The sequence below is a fragment of the Pyrus communis genome, chromosome 2 (assembly GCF_963583255.1).
Source record: "Pyrus communis chromosome 2, drPyrComm1.1, whole genome shotgun sequence".
NCBI lineage: Eukaryota > Viridiplantae > Streptophyta > Magnoliopsida > Rosales > Rosaceae > Pyrus > Pyrus communis.
In genome coordinates, this window is record NC_084804.1 from 29,251,350 (window position 1) to 29,276,935 (window position 25,586).

Consider the following 25,586-nt stretch of genomic DNA (forward strand, 5'->3'; position numbering starts at 1 on the left):
GCAGGAGGCTTGGTCCAAGCTGGCGTCCCGGGAGTTTCAGAAATTAAAGAATCAGGATTTGGAGCCAAAAAAAGTCGTTGAATATGTGCTGTGTTATTATTTTTCTTGTTTCCATTTGCATTAATTAATTAATTTATTATTTCCTTTATAAACTTGTGCTATAAAAATAAAGAGGCAATTTTTGACCCATTTAGTTTACATCCAAAATATGTGCAGCCTTTCTGTGGTCTTAATCATTGTTTGACATTTATTAAACTTATGACGATAAAATTTAAAAAAAAAAATTATAAATATGTGTCAAATAGTAATTGGAGTCACAGAGACATCACACTTATTTTAGAATCAGAATATTTCATTTCTTTAGTTTTCCACATGTTTATCTTAGTCCTTAGATAAAATAAATAAAAAATCTATTGGCAGGTAGAAACAAGAAGCAGAGTGTAGGCGGAGATAATGAGTGTGAAGATTATTATTTTATTTTTCAATAGGGATGAAAATTTAAACCTAGGACCTCCCTCCTCCAACAATAGAAAGAAAAATACTATTAGACTAAGAGCTAGTTGATAATCACATTTCTCAGGAGGAATCTTGCTCTATTATAGCTGGAGTTGGATCCATACCAAAGCATTACTAATGAATATATCAAAGTTATGAAAAGGGTGCATAAGTTTTTGAACCTGACCTCCCCGAGAAATGAAACTTTTAAATAGTTTTTCAGTATAACTTTGGGTCTAAAGGTTATGAGGCCAGTTCAAGGGTTCTTATCTTTGGACTTACCGAGTCTTTAAGGTCATCTCTAATCGGGCCGACCAAAGGGCTATAAGCCAAAATATGACCCTTTTGATACAAAACTCATCTCCAATGGAGGGCTGGGTTGGGAACCACGTGCCAAAATCCAACCATATGGCTAGCGGGTTGGGCATCCTTAGCCAGCCAACCAGCCTAAAAAATTGGGCCCAGCTGCCAGCAACCCACATGCTAGCTGACGTCAGCTAGCCGTTGGATTTGAATTTTATTTTTTTAAGACAAAATTTAAATATAAAAAATTAAAAAATTCTATTTTTTTTTCTTATAAATATCTAAGTCATTTTTCACATCCTTTTCATCCTTCCACATTATCTTACCTCGTTTTATTGCAATTCTTCACATTCTTTAAACTCCTATACGAAATTTTTTTTTTTTTTTATTTTTTTTTTAAGCAAAACAAACATAGCATTCCGAAAAATTATTTAGAGAAATATGGAGAGTTACTCATTTATAAATATGGTAGTTTAATTCAATTAACCAATAAAGTTAAAGAGCAAACTTAAAAATAATAAATTATTGAGGGGGCTAAAAAATAGCCCGCTTCTATTAAAGATGATATATAAATATGGTCTGGCACTATTCATTAAAACATAATTTCTTGCAGGGCTATAATCTGAACGGGAGCTAAACATAGCCCATTCGGTTAGAGATGACCTAATTAAACGAAGGCAAGAGTAAAGCGTCTGAGTCAAAATCAGAAAGTCCTAGATATCAGGTTTTGAGACTAACGTATGATGCATGCTTTGTAGCGTAGAATTGGTGTTTAGGAAATGGCAACAAAATAATGACATGAAAAATGCTCCAAAATTCTCTCCCTCTCATATCCAAACCCTAACTCTGTAAACTCTTAGCCGCCGGCCCTTTGCTCCAGCTTGGGATCCACTGCAATCCCTATTTCCCTTCTACCTTGTTCTTTCGTGTCTTCCCCTAGCTTTCCATCTACCTATACGTCGTCTCCTACCTCTTCCTCCTCTCCCCTAAGTTTTTTCTTGTCATTGCTTCTCGTGATCTTTGATGCGGGATCGATTGTGGTTGACAGGGTGATTTACTCTGCGGTTTTCGATCTCATGTATAGGTTCGAGTCAGGGCTGGTTTGGTATTGCTGTGCTTTGAAAAAAAGTTGATTCTGCTATGCTGTGAGAATAAGCGGCTGTGAAATAAAGCAGCAGGGTGTTTGGTAAACTTTTTTGTAAAAGTGCTTTTGAAAAAAAAAAAACAGTATTATAGTGTTTGGTAAACTTTTATGTAAAACAGATATGAAAAAAAGCCGATTTTTCAAAGCTGGGTTTTACAGCTTCTTGTTTTTGGCTTTTTTTCACCCAAAACTGTGAAAAAAAACTGAAGCTGAATGTTTACCAAACACAAAAACAGCTCCTAGCTTTTTTTTATACCAGCTTTTTTCAGAATCACCTCAGTACCAAACCAGGTCTCAGTCAATTGGGTTTCTTCAGATTCCAAATCGTATTCGTAGATTTCCTAGGCTTGCTGTAGCGAACCGAGATTCAGATGGGGGGCTCTTCCTCTCATTTTCCTCCCCACTTGCCACTCCTCAATGCCCTTTGGTTTTATCACATCTTCTTCGACCCTGTTTCATGGAGGAATTACTTTCCTCGATTGATTTTGTGGCGGCTACATCTTGTGTTATGTCGAATCCACCTTGCTTGACCTGTGGTAGATGCTTTGACGTGGTTTTGGGCGCGATCTTGCTCATGATACTTTATTTGTTAGGCCTCTGTCAGAGGTTGGGATCTTGGTTTATGGTGATTCAGCTACGGGTTGCGTTGGGTTGTTGTTTGGGGTTGCGTTCGGGTCACTCTCTTGCTTTTTCGAGGATAGATTTAATGTTGATTTGTCATTTAGGTTTGGTTTGTTGTGTTTCTTTTGAGTCTTGACGGTTGTGGATCCAGTTCGGAAAGCTTAGGGTCTGTTTGGTACTCTACTTAAATCCAACTTTTGAAACTCAAAAACAATTCTCAAGTTTTAGGCCTTAAAAACTTGTTTGGTAGGACTATTTTCAAAAACTAAACTCAAGACTAACTTAAAAATATAGTCTATTCTCTAAAAACATAAAAAATGAGTTTTTAGAGTTTTTAAACTTAAATTCACTCATACTACCACTCCAAATCTCTCTCTCTCTCTCTCTTCTTTTTCTTCTTCTTTCTCTTTCCTCTTTTTTTTTTTTACCTTTTTTATCTCACCTTCATTCCGCTATCTTCGTTTTCTCGGTTCTTTCTCTCACTCCTCTTCCTCTCTATATCGTCCGATCCTCTCCCTTCTTTCTCTTTCCTTCAATCATCTATTACTTTATTTCCTCCTCTCTCCTCTTTCTCCCTATCTTGCGACCCCCTCTTTTTAGATATCTTTGTCTAGTTTAAGTCGTAAAATTTAAATTTTTAAATCGCAAACCAATCACCTTTTTGAGTCTTAAAGAAAATTGTTTTCAAGAAATGTTCTTAAGAAATGTTTTGAGAAATGATAAAAAATTTCAAATGGGATACCAAATAGGCCCTTAGATTTTGTGAGCTTATCTTGTTAGTTAGGTGTGGATCCCTTGTCGATGTTGGATTTGTAAACTTGGAATTTGATTCCTGATTTTGATGTTTCTTAATCTGTTTATTAATGAAATTTTCACTTTCAAAAAAAAAAAAAAATGGCAACAAAAAATGACAAATGAAATTATTTTAAATTTTGAAATCAGTTTTCATTTTTTTAAACTCAAAACTATTATCATTGTTTATCAAACAGACCCTCAGATAATTTTGCATTCTATCCCCTAAAGCCCCAACAAAAATTTGAGAGGGTTAGATTTCATAAACAGTGTCATTTTGAGAGGTCAAATGAAGATGGTCTTTAGCCCCTGGCCTTACTACTTTCATTAACTTGTTGTAAGAGCATAAAAATAATATTTAAGTATTTTCTTGTTACAATAAATAAAATGTATCAAGGTTCTAAAAAACGTTATTCGCTAGTTGGGCGGTGGGATGGCGCCTAGCACCTAGCGCCTATGTGGCTAGGCGGATTTAGGTAAATTTCTTATATATTTGTTTGGGCCTGAAATAATATTGTTGGGCCGAGCATAGGGTCGTGCTCGGCCCAAAGCTATGTCAACTACTATGGGCTGCTTGATAGATTCCGGGTCAGTTAGTAGGGTTGGTCGAATCCTATCCTAAGAAGGAGTAATCCAGATAAACAAAAAGGGGCGAGGAAGTCCTGGTGCAACCAGGATTCCCGGCCAGCGAGGAATAAAGCCTCGGAAGAGGGGAAAGTTCAAAGTCCTAATGGGAGTAGGTTTGTTCGAAGTAAAGTTGGAACGGGACAAGGACTCCCAATCCAGATAGGGGCGCGATTCGGTCTCAAGGAATGGGTGCTATAAATACAAGAAATCATGCAACAAAAAAAGGACCTTCAATTCAACATACAATTGCCCTGCGCAAAGCCTCTCAAGTACTTTGAGATTTTTTTCCTTTTCTTTTTCAGCCGACACACCTTGAGTTTGGATAAACAGCATTGTGGAGGTACCCGGCGAACACCTTCAGTTTGGATAAACAGCACTGTTGTCGCAGAATCAGCCGACCGAGAAGCACCTTCAGTTTGGATAAACAGCACTGCGTCGAGGCCGACTGGTTACCTATCCAAGTCTCGGCCGAGAAGGGTTTTCGAATCCTTGTTGGCAGAGGTCACCTTGTTAGCCCTCTCGGCGTAATAAGGTGTTACAAATTACGTTATTCGGTGTACTGGACGTCGAGTGATTCTATGATTGGATACTCACAAGTGAGTTTCAGAGTTCGGCATTTTGACGGCCGAACTACATTCACCATCAAGACATACATCACATTTGAGTACTTGTGTCCGTATAGTTTAGTGTCGATTCGACGTGCCTATACTCTTACGAATATAATCACAGTGACCGAATCGGGCGCCGACGATTTGTGAATTTCGCAGAACTAGCAGCCTTATCTTCAGGCTCTAGAACCCAAAGACCGAGAGTGTTCCTTCCTCGGTCGCAGTCGCAAGATAAAGAAGTCAGCAACGCGCTCAACGCAACATCAACAAATTTTACTCCTCGGCCGACGAGTTGACACGCCCCGCATTCAACCGAATGACGTAGTTAGCTTATTAGTTACTCGGCCTGCGCGCCACGTAGGCTTTGTAATTTTTAAGGTCAACAATATTATATGAATTAATTAAACTTACTATATCAAATGTAAATAATTATTGAATAATATGTTATTTCTTATAGAAGAACATAATATGTGAATGTTTTATGTACATATATAATATGCTTGCCTAAGGAAAAAAACAAAATATTATCTAAATAATTTATATAACATTTATATACATATAATATATACCCCAAACTTTTAAAAATATAAAAAGCCCACGCAAGTGGGTGGTTTTCATGATTAAAATTATCTGATGACCCTTCATATAACATATAACTTTTAAAAATATAAAAAGCCCACGCAAATCGGTGGTTTTCATGATTAAAACAATCTGATAACCCTTCAAGTAGTAGTTGTCCACCTTACCTCTTTCACATCACCCAAGATGGACCACGGTAATCACCAGCTTTCCACCTTACCTTTTTCACGCAACCAATCCTATTCCTTTCTTCTTCTTTGTCTTTTCAAAACCTCAAAATTGGTTCTTTTAGTCTCTCTCTCTCTCTTCCCTCATCTTCGTTCTTCTTCTTCGCCCCTTTAGAACCTCAAAATTGGATCTCAAATCCAACTTGTGCCATCATAGATTGAAATGTTTAGTACTCTCTCTTTGAAACGTTTAATACTATCTTTTTCTCTTCGCACTCTCTCTTCCCTCATCTTCACAAAGATGAGCTGCAGAAATTCGTCGGGGCTTTACTACTACGTACATCAGAAGTTGTAGATCTATTGAGAAAATTACAGTGAGATTCAAACCGCCTAGACTACCGCCTAGCCTGCCTAAGGCACCTAGCGAGCACCTAGGCGGCCGCCTAAGTCCTCCCCACGTAACTGAACATTTTGGTCTAAATCGGGTCAGAGCTCCGCCGCCCAACGCCGAGGCGTCGTCTAGGCCAATTTTTAGAACACTGAAATGTATGCTGAAGTGATTTTTCTTTTCATACATGAAACTATGGTGGAAATAAATTGGTATCAAACTTGTCATGTACAAAATTCGAACTTAAGATATCTCATTCACAAATGAAAAGAAATATCACTAGATCCTACTACTAGATGATATAATGAATTGAGTTTTTAATTACAATGAAAAATTGTTATACTAGTGGAGTATAACAAAATCTAGTTGTGTTGAAAGAAATCTAACGGTGGAATCCCCTCATTTAGTAAATAAAAAGATTATCATAAATAAAATATTTGTGAATGAGAGATGTTAAGTTTAAATTCCATGAATAGTAAGTTCAATTCTAAGTTATTTTTTCAATATAGAACGTAATATATTGTTTTAGGTAAAAAAATTATTTGTGAACATAAAAGAAAGTGACAAAAATGATAATTTGGATTTTGGAGAGAAACGACGGCGAGTTAGGTGAGTTTTATCGGTGGCAGTTTAATCTTTTTATAATATCATTGGCCATAAAACATTTTATATTGTGAGCCTAGGGCCTGATTTGTTTGACTACAAGAGTGGCTGGGTAGTGGATGCCAAACGCGAGTTACAGCAGATAAGAAAAGTGTGGACTTCCAAATTTGAACGCTTCTGTTTACATTTTTTTATGTCAACCTTGAGGGCTTGCTATGGTTAGGCATATGCAAAGCGTGAAAATGCATTATTTTGTTTCATTCGTCAAGAGCTCGTTTGCATATTCTATGTCTAGGTTTTGACTAATGAGTAACGCTAGGATCTGTGAAGTTTGGAGCAGCTGCATGTATGTATGTATCTGAGTATCTGTGAAGTTTCCCTTGAACTTCTTGGAAGCTCTCTTGTTTTTACTTGCCCAACTGTGGATCGATTTGGTCTTACATTCAAAGATATACATACATACATACATACATACATATATATATCTTTGAATGTAAGATGTATATCAGTAGTTGAGTTGAGTACTATGTCTTGGAGACAAAAAAGCATATGCATACTTGTAATATATATATATATATATATATATATATTATATCCACACACACACACACACAACAAGAAGATGATTTAAGCCACTCTAAGAACATAAGAAACATATATTTGTTTAACTAATTGATTTAATTAAACCCATTAGTGTCTAATATATCTTAGTGTATTAGTATTCATGTATGCTTTCTCCCAATCAGAACCAGTACTGGCTGGAACCCTCCCCTCGTCCTCCTGCATGTTTTGTATGGTATGATCACCAACAGCAACATCTTTAATATATATCTTACCTTGCCTAAAGAGCCCTAATATTAAGTAATAATCTACAGTCTTAAATGAAATATGAATGGAAGGCTCGTCCTGTCAAATTATTCCTGCATATTGGTCTGGTCTCCCTTAATCAAATTAAGTCTTAGATGCCTGTGTATGTCGCCAATTAAATCAAACAATTCCACAATTCCACAATTCCGTACGAAAACTGATAGTCGAAACGATTCTTCGTGCTATAGTCCGGATGAGGATTCTCTCCGATCATCACATTCTATCTGTTTATTGTACATAAATCGATAGGTACTGTTTATGTTTAATTTTAAATAAAAAAAATCAAAATAATTTCTAACGGCACGATATACGATGAACGAATAAGATGTGAAAACCCTTAAGATCCTCACAAAAAGAATCCGGATCCGAATCCTTATATGGTTCCTCAAGTTTTCAGATCTAAATATTCTGGCTAATAAAGAACCCCAGCTATATGTAAAAGACCGTACCACCAATTTTGCCTATATCTATCTACATCAGACCCCAGTTCACAAACTCTTCAACAATAGAATAGCAGAGGGGCAATATTGTAAATACAAAAGTAACTTAAAATAATCATGACATCACCATCACCACCGCCGCCATCCTTACTCCTTCACCACCCGAACACCGCAATCACCACCCCTACTATATATTATCGTCTCCACCAAAAACATCAACTTTACTACCACCATCTTGCCAACTATTACCATCTGACACTTCCATCATCGTTGTCACCACATCATAAGACCATTTTATCATGGTTCAATAATGAAAACTCAAAATAATAATGCTTGCAATAAATCGGTCGTTAAAAAGTACCCAACTATCCACATAATTCTAAAAAGTTATAGCATTGAACTCTTTAAAATTTTGCAAAATTTATCATTTTAACTCTTTTTTGTCCACATAAGTATATCATTAAAGGATATGACATTTTATAGAGTTTATAATAGTAGCAAAAGTATACTATAAATTCGTAAAAGTCTATCACTCTAAAAACTCAACAAAATCCATGTATCTTATATGTTACACCCTCTTAATATAAAAGAATCAATTCTATTGACCTTGGAATAAACAAGATCTCAATGGCATAACCTCTTATTAAGAAATGCTTGTTTTATTTTGTTAGCAAGTACTTACATAGCCACACGCTTACTTTACCCCTAGCCGCAAAACTTGTGAAGTCTAGGTTTGATTTAATTTTCTAAAACTACATATCAATAAAAATGGACTTAATTCGAATTTAGGGGTTCTTCCATAACTAGCATCATTATGCTTGACAATATGTTCCAAATAGATTAAGGCGAGGTAGGGAGCTAAAGGCAACTAATCAAAATATGATTGCATTTTTGCTCATCACCCTTAAGTGATGGTAATGCTTATTACCCTACTTATTACTATTAGACGAATTTAAATTTTGAGAGTGGTGAATTAAAAAAAATCATGCTAATGTTATTGTCATTGAGAAGTGAAAATATATAGATATTTCCAGACAAGGATAATATTAGGGAGACCGACTATTTAGACTAAATTTTGTAAACCATTTGATGTGGCTGTTAACAATTGAAATATTAACTAAGTGTTGATTAACATGCTTATTTTCTATTGATGACACATCATATAATTTGCATATTTAATTTAAAAATGAATCTACCTAACATTATTCTTTCATACAAATATGAAGAAACTCTTAAACATTTGCTATTAAATACTAACGTATCAATTTGTTGTATTTATCTAAGTTAGCTATGTAGCCTAACGATATTAAATTAGGTTACACAATACCACATTATCTATTCTAAAACTATGGAGCAATTGACTGTTCATTGGGCTACAGTCAATTGTTTGCCCCTCGATTTCATCTTATTTACAAAAAAACCATGACAATTGGGCTGGGTTTGAAGGATATTATTTGAACTGATAAGGGTGATTTTGTCCGGAGGGTTTAGGACGAATTACCCCTTCATTTCACCTTATTTGCAAGAAACCCATTATTTGTGGACTAGGTTGGAAGGGCAATTTTGTCCTCTCGGTTTTGAGTGAATTAAGGGGTTGCCGTGTAAGGGTTGCACTTGCTGTCTTTCATTTATGGTTTCGGGGAAATTAAGCTCTCACAGAGAGCGGAAGAAACGGAGAGACAGAGAGACAGACAGAGAGAGAAAGAGAGAGAGAGAGGCAGATAGAGAGAGAGATACCGAGGGGAAGACAGCAGGGAGAGGTATGGCTGTTGTCTGCAGTTTCATTTGCTGTCCTTCAAGGAGGGTTTCGGGGGGATGGACTGTGACAGAGAGCGGAGAAATTAAGCTCTCACAGAGAGCGGAAGAAACGAAGAGACAGAGAGACAGACAGAGAGAGAAAGAGAGAGAGAGAGAGAGATGCCGAGGGGAAGACAGCAGGGAGAGGTATGGCTGTTGTCTACAGTTTCATTTGTTGTCATTCAAGGAGGGTTTCGGGGGGATGGACTGTGACAGAGAGCGGAAGAGAGAGAGAGAGAGAGAGAGATGACGATGGAAAGAGAACGAAGAGGAAAGGGGAAGCTGCATGCCTCAACCCCTCGCGTTGCCCTCATCACCTCGATCCGATCGAATCATGGAGGCTTGCCCCGATCGAAACGAAGCACAGCCTCTCTCCCCCCTTGAAATCTGAAATCCGCACCCCAAAAAACCACGCATGGGCCTTCCTGACGCAAAAGGTGGAGTAAGACGACATTAGCGAGAGAAGGGAGACGACGGCGAGAGGAGGATAGGACAGAGGGTTCTGTTTAGGGTTTTCTCTCCGTCCCACTCCCTCTCTGCTTCTCTTATTCAGTTTGACGTAGTTTTGCAATCTAGGATTCAGTGCATTTCAATCTTTTTTACTGGAATATACGTACATATAAATGTATAAATTTGTTCAATTTTTCTGTACACAGGGCTGGGTTAATTTGATTCTTGACCTATGGTTGGATATTATATTAAAATTGAGGGTTCTATTTTCAGGGGTGGATGAAAAGAGACACCCATCAGAGCTTCCAACAACTCAAAGGTCAGTGATTCTTCCTTCTCCTCTCTAATTCTCTTTCTGCTATTTCAATTTGTAGGATTTAATTTAGGGTTTTAAGTTGGAAACTTTAATTTAACATTTTCAGTTGCAGAGCTTAGTGTATACAACAGTTAGGGTTGTTGATTTTGATTGCTGGTCTACTAAATATTTTATAACATGTAAACAGGGAGTAGATACTTTGTATGCCCTGGATAGGGAATGGATACATAATTAGATCAATTGATGGGTGCCTTTGTTTTGGATATCTACATCCAGCAATACCTGGTATTCTGTGTTTTGTTGTTTTAGCTCTGTGTCTTGATCAATTTCATGTTGTTACTGTCTCTTTAATTTTTTTTAAACGTTATTCCAACGGTCCTACAAAGATATTCATAACTGGAATGAATAAGCAAACTAATGAATTCAACTGTGAGTTTAAATGATTGAGAGATTCTGGTGGTTATTGGATTGCTTAGGGAACGTAATTGTTGCCTCTGTTGCCATTTTGGTAGTCATATATGTACAGGTCAATTTCGTCAATTTCGTCAATTTTGCAGATTGTGATGGATGAACACCAGCGTCCCAATGGAACCCCCGTTACATGTTTTACCCTCCAATGTATATATGCGCAAAGTGATGAAGAAAAGCTTGAATTTGAATATGAATCAGGGAGCACAAACATTTTGGTAAGATCATAGTATATGAATCCATTTTCTTAGGCCGTCTTAAAAGCTATTTTGGTCCTTCAGATTTCAATAAGGAAACACAACAGGCATATTATTAGGGACACATCGATTTTCTCTTTGTTATTGTATTTGAGTTCGTAACAAATGCAGGAAGCAATATAATCTTATTATTTTTTTGATTGAACATGCAAATGATTACACCTTGCAGACAGATATCTCATCAGGTATGGAGGATGATGTTTTTCTAATTCTTAGAACTTTTTTTTTCATGCTTCTGTTTTGGTAGGACTATTGTTTCTTCGTCTCTGGGTGATCCAACCTCTACCAGATTATTTGAGGATTCCATGAGGGAAACTCTATTGCATTTATGTTCATGATTCATGTTTCATATGATCTGACAAATGGTTTTAGTAGTAGTTGTACTTATTATGCTTGGCGTCTAGGTTTAGACTGCCCTTTTGCTTTTATTTTGCTCTTCCCTTCTTTCTTTCCCTTTGCTTCAGAGAGGAGCAAACTAACCTTTTGTTTTTGGTTTTGTGGGGAAATAGATATGAGGGTTGGACAATGAATCTATTAGCATTTCCGCAATTGCTTTTATTTTGTAACTTTTGGGGGTTTGTTGCTGTCTGATTTCAGTCTTTTTTGCTTTCTGGAAACACTGTTGTTCGAATTTTGCAGCTAGAGGTCAAGGTGCTAGCGAAGGCTATACAGGTGTGTTCCTGTTAATTGCAATTTCGTTACATTCTATATTCAGATATTCTTAATTCCAGCAATTGATTTCATACAACTGCAATTTTCGAAAGATGCAGATATTCTCATTTGCTAATTTACTTATCAATCTCCATTTTCCATGGATTAATGCTTATCATCTGCAAACCCCATTGCCCCTATATCTTAAAGTTTTCCTCTTTCTTTTTCCCCCTCATTTGGATGCATATAATTTGGGCTCATTGTCATTTTTTAATTACTTGCTGGTACTTTAGTTTACAATCTAGGCCATTCAGTCAATTGCTTTCTCAAATTATTGTATTTTGAGTAAAAAATTATTGGGTTAGTTAGGCTGCTGTATTTGGGGTTAGGGGTGATGTCAGTCTCACAAGCAGATTTGGGTTTGGGGGATGGGTATAGGATTTTAGGGAGAAAAATGGGGAGGATTTTCGGGACAAAAGGGGGGATTGAGTGATCGATTTGATGGGAGAGAAAGAGAGGAGAGTGTGATTTAGGGAACGAGAGAGAGAGAGAGAGGAGATTGTGATTTGTGCTATGTTAATTGCTTTGTTTCTTGGTTGTTTTTTGTCCTTTGCTTCTAAGAAAACCGAAATTAGCCATTTTCGTCATGTAGATTGGATAAATGGTTGAATTGATACCCTCTTATTTGTTGATGAGATAGTCTACCAAAAGGTTATGGAGTTCAACGTAGGAGAGTACAATTTTTTCATACGTAGGTATTCCTCATTTTGGTTTAAGGTACTAAGTCTGAATCAGGAGACGTTTTCTGATGAAGAAAACATCAACATTGTATGGATGAGTTTTTTGTTTTTAATTCATTGTTTACTGTTTGATTTGCCATCTGCTTTCTTCAAATTGTCATAGATATTTTTTTTTCGTTCTTTAAAGTTGTCATAGATTTGTTTAGGTTGTTTTAGTTCATTGGCAGTCTATTGTTTTGCCTGGTAGAAAGGTCCAGTCTTGCTGTATCCTCCGACTCACTCCAGTCTGTCTCTGTCTTTGTGATTCTGGGTTCTCTTCTGCCATTTGTGCTTCTCAAAGAAACCTAATTGCAGGTTCCTTTTCCATTTCCAAGCTTCCGTTATGCTTTGTGCTGCTGTGTTTTCTATTTTTAATGAGGCTCGATTGAAATAGGCATCAGTTTGATTGAAATATGCGTCATCTTGATTGATTATGCTGCTGTATTTCGAAGAATAACAACTTTAATAGGTCTTAAGTGTCTAATTCATTGAACTATTGCATATATGTGAGGTATTTAATTTTTCCATTGATTTTCATGTTCAAGATATAGATTTTCATTCTGTAGCTGGAGCTAACTTTCCTTTTAAGTGAGGTATTTAATATTTTTTTTGTTTCTTCAGCAGATCATTTTATTTTTCATTGCAACCTTTTATGTGTATAAATATGCATGTGATTTTTTTTTCCAGGAAAAGAATTGCGGAAAGGGAAGGTACTTGCTACCAAGGTGTGTTTCGTTTGGGTTTCTAATGGCTAGAAAATTAGAATTAATAATTGCAAGCGAATTTTCCCGAGAAACAATCACATTATTGGATCTAAGTTGCTAATTGTTTTAATTTTGTATAGGCTGCAATAAAATCTGCACCCACAAGGGCCATAACTGGAGGAGTCAAGAACCCTGACCGCTACCGCCCTGGAACCATTGCTCTACGGTGAGTTTTCAACACAATATAGTTCAAATCCTCTGAATCATGTTCTTGAATTTTACTATATTGCATTTCGTTATCTGAACTCTGTTCTTTCAATCTGGTTACCTGAATTGTGCCTAATATTTGATGTGGCTGGTGGCATTGTATGGCTGGCTGGTGTGATTTGGGACTGTTTTTAGTTAATGGGAGACATGGCACAAAGGTGTGGGGCAATGAAGTCAAGTGGGATTAGGAATTTAGGGTAGTAGAGTTTTTGCTAATTTATGGGATTAAGCGTTCTCAGGTATGTATTTTTTTGAGAAGAAACTATAACAATTTATTAAAAAAGAAAAGAGAAATACACAGAAGTGGATAAGAAATCCACCAAGAACAGAACAAGAAAATCTCTCAGGTATGTATGGATGTGTGATCTGAATAATATGAATTAGAATTTTTTGGTTAGTGTCCAATTAGTGAAGAAAGGATGATTCTTTTTGTTATCATGCATATTTAAGTTGTAAACATCTGAAAAACTGCTTAATTGAAGTGAAATTTCCAGTTTTTGAGCCTGATTTCAAGTCTTGAACTTTGAATTTGTCCATACCTAGCTCAGCTGAAGCTATCCACGTCGTAGTTTAAAGTATTTGTATTGGTAATTATGTGTTTAAGTTGCGCAAATGAGTTGCCCCAATATCTTTTGTGTGCAATTTGGTGTAGAAATGTGGGTTTTGATGTTTTGGCAGGCATCGGAAAAAAAAAAAAATGAAATTGGTTTTCTCTCAATGCATAGTTAATCTTAAAATACGGTTTATTAAATTGGGTTCATGATATATGGGTGGTAGCAAATTAGCAATGTCGACTCTTGTAAGGAAGAGGCTGATGAGAGACTTCAAGAGGCTGCAACAGGACCCGCCTGCAGGGATTAGCGGGGCACCCCAGGATAACAATATAATGCTGTGGAAAGCTGTTATATTGGGGTAAGTTGGCAAAATGCAGTGTATAAAAGAAATATACTGTTGTTTTCTCTTCTATTATGCAACATTAATATTTCACATTTTTGGTAGGAGACGTGGTAAGTTGGAAAAATGCTTATATTTCTTATTTTTGGAACCCTTTATCTCATTGTTAGTTTTCTGGAAGGAAGAAAAGATAGGCATTCGTAAGTCCTATCAATTTTCAATTTTTATTTTTCTTGCTTTTATTTTAGTTTCTTATTACTAATTCTAATTTTGGGTGTATTTGTTAAGGCTGGTTCAATTGTAAGTAATATTTATGGCGTAGATTGGGAAAACAAACTTGAGGTATTAATTTTTCAGAGATAGTTTATGCTTGAAATTAGCATTGTTTTTATATCTTCCAACATTCTGTTTTCTTGGAGTTACTATGTGCTTGAAAACTTGCTGAAACAACAATGGAATAGTTTTTTTGTTTTTTGTTTACTGCTGAAACAGGTGCCAGGCCTATAGGCCATATATTTTGCCACCTTAACCGCAATGGCAAAATATGTGTGGACTGCATCTTGCTTCTGTTTCTTACGGAAATAGGCGTCCTGCATTTTTTTTTTCTTTGAACATTAGCGCTTGAAAGCTTAGCTGCTGAAACAAAAACGGAATACTTTTAATGTTTTTTGTTAACTGCAAACTAGGGAGCAATTGACTGTTCATTGGGTTACAGTCAATTGTTTGCCCCTCGATTTCATCTTATTTACAAAAAAACCATGACAATTGGGCTGGTTTTGAAGGATATTATTTGAACTGATAAGGGTGATTTTGTCCGGAGGGTTTAGGACGAATTACCCCTTCATTTCACCTTATTTGCAAGAAACCCATTATTTGTGGACTAGGTTGGAAGGGCAATTTTGTCCTCTCGGTTTTGAGTGAATTAAGGCGTTGCCGTGTAAGGGTTGCACTTGCTGTTTTTCATTTATGGTTTCGGGGAAATTAAGCTCTCACAGAGAGCGGAAGAAACGGAGAGACAGAGAGACAGACAGAAAGAGAAAGAGAGATGCCGAGGGGAAGACAGCAGGGAGAGGTATGGCTGTTGTCTGCAGTTTCATTTGCTGTCCTTCAAGGAGGGTTTCGGGGGGATAGACTGTGACAGAGAGCGGAGAAATTAAGCTCTCACAGAGAGCGGAAAAAACGGAGAGACAGAGAGACAGACAGAGAGAGAAAGAGAGAGAGAGACAGAGAGAGAGATGCCGAGGGGAAGACAGCAGGGAGAGGTATGGCTGTTGTCTGCATAAATCACTCACAATCGTCTATGCTCTATTGTACCTTCAGATGAGTCACTTCTTGCTTTTGATTTTGGACTCAAATAATATTTTATTATTTCTTGCATTTATATCTGCTTGCATGATCAGATGAGTCACCTTGCCCTTTTGATTTTGTACTCAAATCTTAATATTTTATTATTTCTTGCATTTATATCTGCTTGCATAGTCACTTTGTCCTTTTGAATTTGTGCTCAAATCTTAATATTTTATTATTTCTTGCATATATATCTGCTTGCAGGTTCGGTTTGTCATTTTGATTTCGTACTCAAATATTTATATTTTATTATTACTTGCATTTATATCTGCTTGCATGTTGTGATTGAGAGGCCAGAATTAGTTTACAAATCTTTCTGCACTGTTTGGTTGGTTAGGTAGCATGCTTTTGTCTTTTTTTTAATCGATTTGGGGATTTTCTGCCCCTCTATTTATTCATTTGCTCTCAGTTGTTTCTCAGGTTCCTGTGTTTTTCTGTTAACTGTTCAAAGGTCCAATTTTTTCCGTTTTGTAGTTTAAATTTTGTCTATTATTCTGTCTGGCCTACCATTTCAATTCCAATGCTCTTAAATTGTATGCATCTGTGTCTCTGTGTGTGCATATGAGGTTGTGCATCGACTTCTCTGCTGCCTAATTTTAATGCAATTTTTTTTATTTCAATTGTTTCAAGACGAGAAAACTCATTATTCTCTTATTTTTATGGATTGCAGCAAACGTCCTGCTGACTTGGGATTTCAGGTTTCATTTGCTAACCCTAACTTTTTAATGTTGTGAAACAATTACTGTTTGTACGTTCATTTGTTGTGTTGTTGTATTGAATATTTTTGTATTGTTCTACAAAATGTTTTTCATTCCGTCTTTGTTTTTGGACAACAAAGTGATTAATTACGAGTCTTTGTAGATTAATCTGTGTTTCATTTCCCCTGTCTGTCTATCTTTTACCGATTGGTTTTAGATATGTATATGTGTGACTGTTTTGAGAAGGGTATTATGTTGCAGTGTATGTTTTGCATCTTCCACTTTGGTTTGACAATTAAAAAAAAGAGGTCACATATGTTATTAGGCAGTTTAGATGTCAAAAATTGTTTCCATACCAAACTTGAGCCGTAAATATGTGTTACCCGCTGCTTAGTATTTATATATAGGGTTGCTTAGTATTTGTATATAGCACCAGAACACATTAGCTGCTACAAGTTGCAAACGACTAAAAAATGACAATTCAAAACTCCAAGGAATTATCGTGCCTATTCGATAATGACACGGAGTTTCTCGCAATGAGGTGCAGACCCCATTCTGTCCACATAGGTAGAGAAACCAGCACCAACAAAAAACTTAAATTCAACAACGTCAAATACATGTTCAGTAATGGCTGCCACTCCTCGGTTTCTTCAATTTTCTTTTAGGCTTGGGTGTAGACTCCTTAAAATTGCTTTTGCAAAATTTTAACGCATTTACATTACAAGCTAAAGTGAATTTTTTCAAATCGGAGTAATGAGCAGAATTAAGAAGTTCTGTCAAACTTTCTTGGGATATTCGATTGGATCTGCAACTTTAACCGTTGGAAGAAGGTTGGGATGTTGTTCCTTTGGCTCATCGCCACCGTAGTGGTCTTTTGGTTTTTAAATATGTACGGATGGGTGGGATTTTAATTTTAAAAAAGGGTCATGTAGGCCATTTTTGTTGGGTCATAAATCCAATGATGTAAATAATTAACTTTTTATCCTTTTAAGAATTAAGTGTTGTTACTACTTATTTGACCACCTTTTTATCTTTAATTAATTAAATTTACATTAATGCAAATTTTTTCTAATCAATTTCATTACACACACACACACACACATCTGCTGCCTGCTGCGGTTCATGCATGCAAGACATGCTATTTGGATCATGGATCCACCCGTTTTGCATTTTTATATTTTGCTAATAAATATTCAAAATGTTAAAAACCCAAAGACTTCCGTAGAACGTAGAGTTCGCTTAGAGTTACAGTAGGTTAACTCATTGAGTTTAGGGGGTGAGTTCAGAAAAAAAAAAAAAAAAAAAAAAACAAATACCGAAATAAATTGAACCAAATTTTATTCATTTGGTTCGGTTTTAGAAGTTCGCAAGTTGAACTAAACCGAACCAAACCGAATTCTAAACCGACTTAAACGAATTTTCTGATACGTAAAGAAAAACTGATATTCGACTGTGGGCATGCGCAGTTAACTTTGGGATTTGTTATTGATTATTACCAACTGCTCAGGATTAAATTAATTTGACATAACTTTGCTTGACTATTGCACGGTATGAAATGGATTCTATGTTAATTTCCCATTGCATGCGATCGTTAAAATTATTTGATGTTAATGCCGTATATGACCGTGCATTATAATTATTTGACGTCAGTGCCTTACATTTGAGCAAGGCGTTTGCCCCAGTTAATTTATTTGGTTGTCCATGTAAGCATGGCTTATACGATTATTAGTGTCGTTTTTTTATTAAATTGTTTTATCATTTTGGGTGATAGGAATATGTATGCATCTCGCCTCCCTTTGAAGTATCTTTATTTCTCATTTCTTCTAAGCGGAGGACAATAGTCCATAAACTCTTTTTCTAATTATGCTATATATGGACTCTATTATTAATCGAATTTTTTCTCATGTGCATAATAGCTCACATGCATGGTAATAAAAACAAATGTCATTGCATAAATATTTTTGCCTTTGCATACGTTGCTTTTCTTCAACTTTGGCTTTGACCATCGTAAAACCTAAAAAAACTGGCCTTATTCCTGATGCCTAATTTGACATACATGACAACCGGAGGGATGAATGAGAGAACGAAAGGGACTCATCCTTCTTTAAGTGCTTCAATAATTGCTATTGATAACTGGTCTCTCTCAACGAACTACAAATTATTCAGAAAATTTTTTTTTTCGTAATTTACATACTTAATAAAATGAGTATAAATAATCTTATAACAAACACAAATTGGTTATTCAAACAGATTTATAAATATTTCTATTCATGTATTCTTTACTTATAAAAAAATAATTAATGTATTTTCTTTGTTGTTTCAGATTTTTTAGAATTTAAACAATGTTGCTCAAGTCTACAAAATTTTATCTTTTTAAAAACATTTATTGACATTATATTTAATTTTTGATTCAGAGAAAAAAAAATGGTGAAAGAGATCGATCGAAAAGAACAACAAATTCTAGGAGGGGTTTTGGTAAAAGATTTAAGAAGATTGGTAAAAGCTCGAAAAGAAGAACAGCTTCGAGGGACAAAATTGTTTTATTCAGAGACTGCTCCAGGACCCAGCACATCAAGAGCACAAAAAATAGAAAAAACAAGAATGAGTTTACGTGTTTATGGAAAAGGTGTCAATCGAAACAAGTTGGTCGTCCACACTATGTATTCACCTACAAATCGTAGTAATCCACCAAAAGAAAATGTTCAAAAAAACTGTTTTGGGTTGTACAATTGGATTTGCAAGTTTAAACGTCCGAAGAAGATTGGGATGCTCCTTCTTTGGTTCATCTCCACTGTAGTGGTTTTCTGGATTTTAAAAAATATGTAAGGATCAGCTAGATTTTCAATTTTGAAAAAGGTTGTGTGAACCTTTTTTGTTGTCTGATAAGTATAACGATGTAAACAATGAAATAGTTTTTTGAATTGTGTATATGTAAGGATGGTTGACGTATTAGTGTAATGATGTAAACAATGAACTCCCTTATCAGTTTAATAATTAAGTGCTATTACTACTCATTTACACATTTTTTTAGTTCTCATTATTTCATTGCTGCCTTTAAACAAAAAAAAAAAAAAAATCATTTCTACCTTAATGCAATTTTTCCCTAATTTTGCGACTTCATATAATTGATGTTCATATTCCATTTACTATATAACAAAGATAATCACAATATTCAGAAATAATTCATGTTTTGCTTCAACTTTAATTTACCTTTATTTTTATATTGTTTATGTTTATTCGCTGGTTGATCTATTGTTTACCTAGAGTTGTTTTTCTTTTTGTTTATTTCACTGTGTCGTGTATGTCCTTACATTTATAGTTTTGTTTGTTTGTTTATCTTTCTATTATCCAGGTTTTTGCAATTAATTCCTCACACTTGCCAGTGATTCCTTTTGCAACTACAAACTGGTTAGCTTTCTCGCTTTTTACATATAAATTGGTTTTCAAATTAAACTTTGATCTTATTTACTTTCTTTGTTTTCGTTTTAGAGAATTAAAAAATTGTTAATTTTGGTAGATGTGGAGAAATGTTTAGGGTCTTAACATAATTTATATGTGGTTTCTTCGATTTTGCTATTTTGTGCCTAAAACCTTTACAATCTTTGACAAGATTACTAAAATTAAGTGCTCTTTATATCTGGTGTTAGTCAAATTTAAGTAGGCTTTTACTTATGCGATTATATTTTGGGTGCATTTGTGTTTTTAATGCACCATTTTTTACGTGTGGCGATTTAATTAGTGAGTAAGGTGTAGTCATTCGTATGTTTTTTTTTTTTGTATTTGCGTAGTGTTATGCCTAGGAAACTCAGAATACCTGGGAAGGTTGCTGAAATTCAGCATGCTAATTTGCGCATCTTTAATGGTGATGTTTATCCAGATGATGTGGTTTTGCAAGATGTCCCAACTTCTTACGATCAAGAATATAACAATGTTTCAAACTCTTTACTATCACATGACAATACAACCAATCCTGTTCAACCATATACATATGTTTTGAAACAAAATGCATCTATTAGCGATGAATTCAACTCATCTTCGTCTGTTGCTAGCACTTCACATGAAATCACCGTCCCTATTTTTCTTGCAAATGATGCCACTTTGCGTGGTATATTGGTCACTAATACTGAAGCTGGTCATTCTGTTAAAAGCTCACATGTGATTGGTCAAGCCGCTTATCAAAAAAAAAAAGAAAACGTATGTGCTCTTACAATATATTTATCTTTGCATTTTTTTTGGCTTATTTAAAAACTTAACTTTTGCTCGCTGCTTTGGGGATGATTTTGTCGCTCTTTCTTTTCATAGGTGGTGTTCCAGATTATATTGATTTTGGCCCTAGAAATTTTCAATGTCAATATTATGGCGCTTTATTTTGGTCTACAGAGCGATTAAAAACAAACGCTTCTTCTACTAGAAGGCCACAATTCACTGCATGCTGTATGAGTCAAAAAGTAAAATTCCCACCTGTTAAGCCTGCCCCTGCTTATTTGGACCATCTACTAAATCCAACAAATTCTCAAGAAAATTCACATTTCAAAAAAAATGTTAGATTGTATAATTCAATGATGGCATTCACTTCAATGGGGGCTAAAGTTGATGAATCAATAAACAAGGGTCAAGGTCCTTATGTTTTTAAGATTAATGGTCAGGTGCATCATTTAATGGGTTCTTTGTTGCCTCGTGAATGTGAGAGCCCTAAATTTGCCCAACTCTACATTTATGACACTCAAAATGAAGTCAACAATCGTATGAGTTGTTTTCCTCATTTTGAAGCATCTTCAAAACTTGACGAACAAATTGTTGGTGGGCTCATTAAAATGTTAGATGAGTGTAATGAGTTGGTTCAATTATTTAGACTTGCGAGGGATAGAATTAATCAACAGTCAGCAAGTTCTTTGCGCTTGCGTTTGTACGGCACAGTGAACAACCATGATGCGCAATATAATCAACCAACATGCGACGGCATAGGAGGGTTAATTGTTGGGGATATCGGTCAATTTCACACCGAAAGAGATATTATTATTGAACACAAGGCCACTGGTCTACAAAGGATAACAAAGTTGCATCCTAAATATATGGCTCTTCAATATCCTATTCTTTTCCCGTATGGTGAAGATGGATACACCAAAGGTCTTCCTTGGAATCCTGCTTTTAAGGGGAAAAAACCCAAGACTGGTGGGGCGTCTATGAGAGCATTTCTAGGTTACCAAATTCAAGATAGACCAGGACAGGATAGCACCCTGTTGAAGGGTGGCAGATTGTTTCAACAATATTTAGTAGATGCATATGCCACACTTGAAGAAGATAGACTTGATTTCATTAGGACAAATCAAAGTTCTTTGAGAACTGAGCGTCTTGAAGGAATTCATGAGGCGTTAAAAAACGGAAATGCAAGTGGTTCAGACATTGGTAAGAGGATTATCTTGCCAACTTCATTTACTGGCAGTGCTAGGTATATGATAAATAATTATCAAGATGCCATGGCTATATGTCGTCACTTAGGAAATCCTGACTTATTCATCACCTTTACATGCAATGCTAAGTGGCCAGAAATTATTGAAGATCTACGTGAAAGACCTGGTTGTAAGGCTGAAGACAGACCAGACATCATATCCAGAATTTTCAAAGCAAAACTTGATCATATGATTAAGTATATAAAATCAGGAAAACCTTTTGGCAAAATTGAATCTGGTTAGTTATTCACTTTTCCCAATTCTCAAGATTATTTGTTTGTTTTCTCTTATGAGCATAAACCTTAGGCGCTTCGTTTTCATGTTTTTGTCTTATTTTTCTCCGAACAGTTATTTACACAGTTGAATTCCAAAAAAGAGGTCTCCCGCATTGTCACATCTTGGTTTGGGTCAGTAAAGAGTATAAATGTCATTCTCCTTCTGATGTGGATTCAATCATTTCGGCTGAAATTCCTAGCGAAGTATTTGACAAAGATGGGTATGATGTTGTTGCACAGTATATGATTCATGGTCCATGCGGTCTTGCAAATGAAAAATCTCCTTGCATGAAAGAAAAAAAATGTTTCAAGAAATTCCCAAAACGTTTTGCAAATGAAACTACTTTTGAATCTGATGGTTTTGTCACATACAAACGTAGGGAAATGGAGAATTGTTTTGTTGTTAAAAATGGAGTCAAGCTTAATAATGCATTTGTTGTCCCTTATAATCGTGAATTATTATTAAAGTATCAAGCTCATATAAATATTGAATCGTGTTGCCAATCAATGCTTATTAAATATCTTTTCAAGTATATAACCAAGGGTGTTGATAGAGCTAGAGTTGTTTTTGAAGATCAAGAGTTTAATGAGATTCTAGCTTATCTAAATTGCAGATATTTATGTCCTTATGAAGCAGTTTGGAGATTGTTACAATTTCATATTCATTTTAGAGAACCAGCTGTTAAAAGATTATGTGTGCATCTACCTTCTGACCAAAATGTTGTCTTTAAAGACAATGATAGTTTAAACTATGTTGTTAACCAACCTAATCTTCAAAACACAATGTTAACAAAATGGTTTGAAATGAATACTGAAGATTCTAATGCACGCCAGTTGTCTTATGTTGAATTTCCTTCGAAATATGTTTGGAATAGTGAGAATAAAGAGTGGACTCGAAGGAAAAATGGTAAATCTCTAGGTAGAGTTGCATATGTTCACCCTGCTGCCGGTGAATTATACTATTTGAGATTATTGCTTAATTATCAAAAAGGTGGCTTTTGTTTTGATGATTTAAGAACAATTAGAGGTGTTCTTCAACCCACATTTCAAGCTGCGTGCAACTCGCTTGGCCTATTAGGAGATGACAAGGAGTGGAACAATGCAATGTTAGAAGCGATGGTTACCGCATCATCGCATCAATTGCGACAATTGTTTGTTACATTAGTTTTGTTTTGTGATGTTGCTGATCCAGCAACTTTGTTTGAGGCACATTGGAAAATGATGTGTGATGACATCTCGATAAAGATGATTAATGCTTTTGGCTTGCAAGATATGTCTAAGTATGAAGATGAACTTAAAAATTCTCTTTTGTATGAGTTAGAAAAGTTGTTTGTTGCTTCAAATAGTTCTCTATCTAAGCATCATTTCCCAATTCCAAGCAAAGATGTCATAGATAGACTTAAGAATAGAAGTTTAAGAGAGGAGTTAAACTACGACACTGAATCATTGAAAGAGCAACATTCACAGTTGGTTGCACAATTGAATAGAGAACAAAAAATAGTTTATGATAGTGTCATAAAGGTGGTTGATCATAATAAGCCTGGTATGTTTTTTGTTCATGGACATGGTGGGACTGGTAAAACTTTTTTGTGGACTACTATCATAGCTAAGATTAGATCAGAAAACCATATTGTTTTGGCAGTAGCTTCATCTGGAATTGCCTCCCTTTTGCTTCCTGGAGGAAGAACTGCACACTCTCGATTTAAAATCCCTATTAGCATTACAGATTGTTCACTTTGTGAAATAAAAAAAGGAACTCATCTAGCACAATTAATTAGTGATGCAGCTCTTATTGTTTGGGATGAAGCACCAATGAATCATAAACAATGTTTTGAAACTTTAGATAGATCTCTTCGTGATGTTCTCAAAGGTTCAAAACCAGGTTTTGACGATTTGCCATTTGGAGAAAAGCCAATTCTCTTTGGAGGTGATTTTAGACAAATTTTACCTATTGTCCCAAATGGAACTAAGGCTGACATTGTTGAAGCTTCGTTGACAAGCTCTTATCTTTGGTCTTCTTTAACCATTTTTTTTCTCAAAGAAAACATGAGACTTTCAAAAACAGGTTTGAATGAAAAGGAAAAACAAGAGTTGGCTGATTTTGCTAATTGGATATTACAAATTGGAAACGGTAGTGTCACTAATTCTATATTGTCAACTGATGAAGAAAATTCTTGGGTTGAAATATCAAAAGACTTTCTCATTGATTTTGAAGACAATCCCATTGAAAACATGGTTTCAGCAGTGTACACAGATTTTCAAAGAAATTTTCATGATGTGTCATATTTGAAAGAAAGAGCTATTGTTACACCGCGAAACGACACAGTGACTGAAATAAATGATTTTATGTTAACTATGGTGCCTGGTGAAAATCGCACATATCTTAGTTTTGATTCTGTGTCTTCTTCAACAGAAAATGTTGAAAATCTTGATATACTATACCCATTAGAATTTTTTAACCAATTTGACTTACCTGGTTTGCCACACCACAAGCTGGCATTAAAAGTCGGTATGCCAGTAATGTTGCTTAGGAATTTAAATCAAAGTTCTGGATTGTGTAATGGCACAAGATTGGTGGTGATGCAATTAACTGATAGAATTGTGGAAGCAAAGATCATAACGGGTAGCAACATTGGTGAAAGAGTTTACATTCCAAGAATCATTACTGAGTCATCACAAAATAAATATCCGTTTACTTTGCGAAGAAGACAATTTCCTCTCAGATTTTGCTATGCAATGACAATTAATAAGAGTCAAGGACAATCTTTGAAGATTGTTGGGCTATTTCTATCTCAAACAGTTTTTTCTCATGGACAGCTCTACGTTGCATTATCTAGGATCACCTCAAAAAAGGGTCTTAAAATTGTGATTGCTCATGATTGTGATATGCCTTACGGATACACAAAGAACATTGTTTATAAAGATGTTTTGAATCGTTTACATGAAGGTGTGTTGGTTTGTGTTTATCCATTCATTTTTCTTTTTCTCTTTTTACCTATTTTTTTGAATTCTAATGTATTTTTTGTTTCATCTGTGTGTTGTATGATTTTAAAGTTTTTATTTGCTTTTAAATTTACTTTGTATAGATTGATGGAGCATATGCCAATTCGTCTTTTGTTACCATACAACCCAATAAGCAAACTACAAGTTAGGATATGCAGAATTTGGGTGACAAAAAATATTGGAGCTGATCGTCAACCTGCAAGTTTGGACTGTGTCTTTGTTGACAAAGAGGTTAAATCTTTACACTTTTTTTTCATTATTAAATAGGTACAAATTTATATATGTCGAAATGCATTTATCATACAATTAGTATTAATTCAATTTTTCCTTCTCATTTATTCACATTCCATTTGGTTTTGTATTACAATTTCAATCTTTAGTGCATATGAGAAAATATTTAAAATCTACATCATTTTATGCATATTTTTGTATAAATGTCAATCTTTAAATTTTCAAATCTATAAAATAGTAACTTTGTTACTTTGTATGATTTGCTTTTATGCATATGTTACTCTATGCTATAGCCATACAAAACATGCTTTATACATTATTTGATATGTGATTTAATGCATTTTTTGCTCATTTAAAAACTAATC

General features: G+C 35.3%; 1 protein-coding gene and 1 long non-coding RNA gene across 2 annotated transcripts; both read left to right on the plus strand.

Annotated features, from left to right (window-relative positions):
* The first annotated feature begins 12,999 nt into the window (after nucleotides 1–12,999).
* On the plus strand, nucleotides 13,000–13,820 carry LOC137723246 (uncharacterized). The gene is made up of 2 exons (XR_011066883.1): nucleotides 13,000–13,077; nucleotides 13,197–13,820. It is a non-coding gene; the product is annotated as an uncharacterized lncRNA (long non-coding RNA).
* A 290-nt stretch (nucleotides 13,821–14,110) lies between these two features.
* On the plus strand, nucleotides 14,111–25,078 carry LOC137725013 (uncharacterized). Its single transcript, XM_068463628.1, has 9 exons — nucleotides 14,111–14,235; nucleotides 15,213–15,289; nucleotides 15,769–15,773; nucleotides 19,615–19,670; nucleotides 20,051–20,394; nucleotides 20,565–21,950; nucleotides 22,061–22,226; nucleotides 22,602–24,934; nucleotides 25,074–25,078. Exons 1-9 carry the CDS (start codon nucleotides 14,111–14,113, stop codon nucleotides 25,076–25,078), a joined length of 4,497 nt encoding a protein of 1,498 aa, XP_068319729.1.
* The last annotated feature ends 508 nt before the right edge of the window (nucleotides 25,079–25,586 follow it).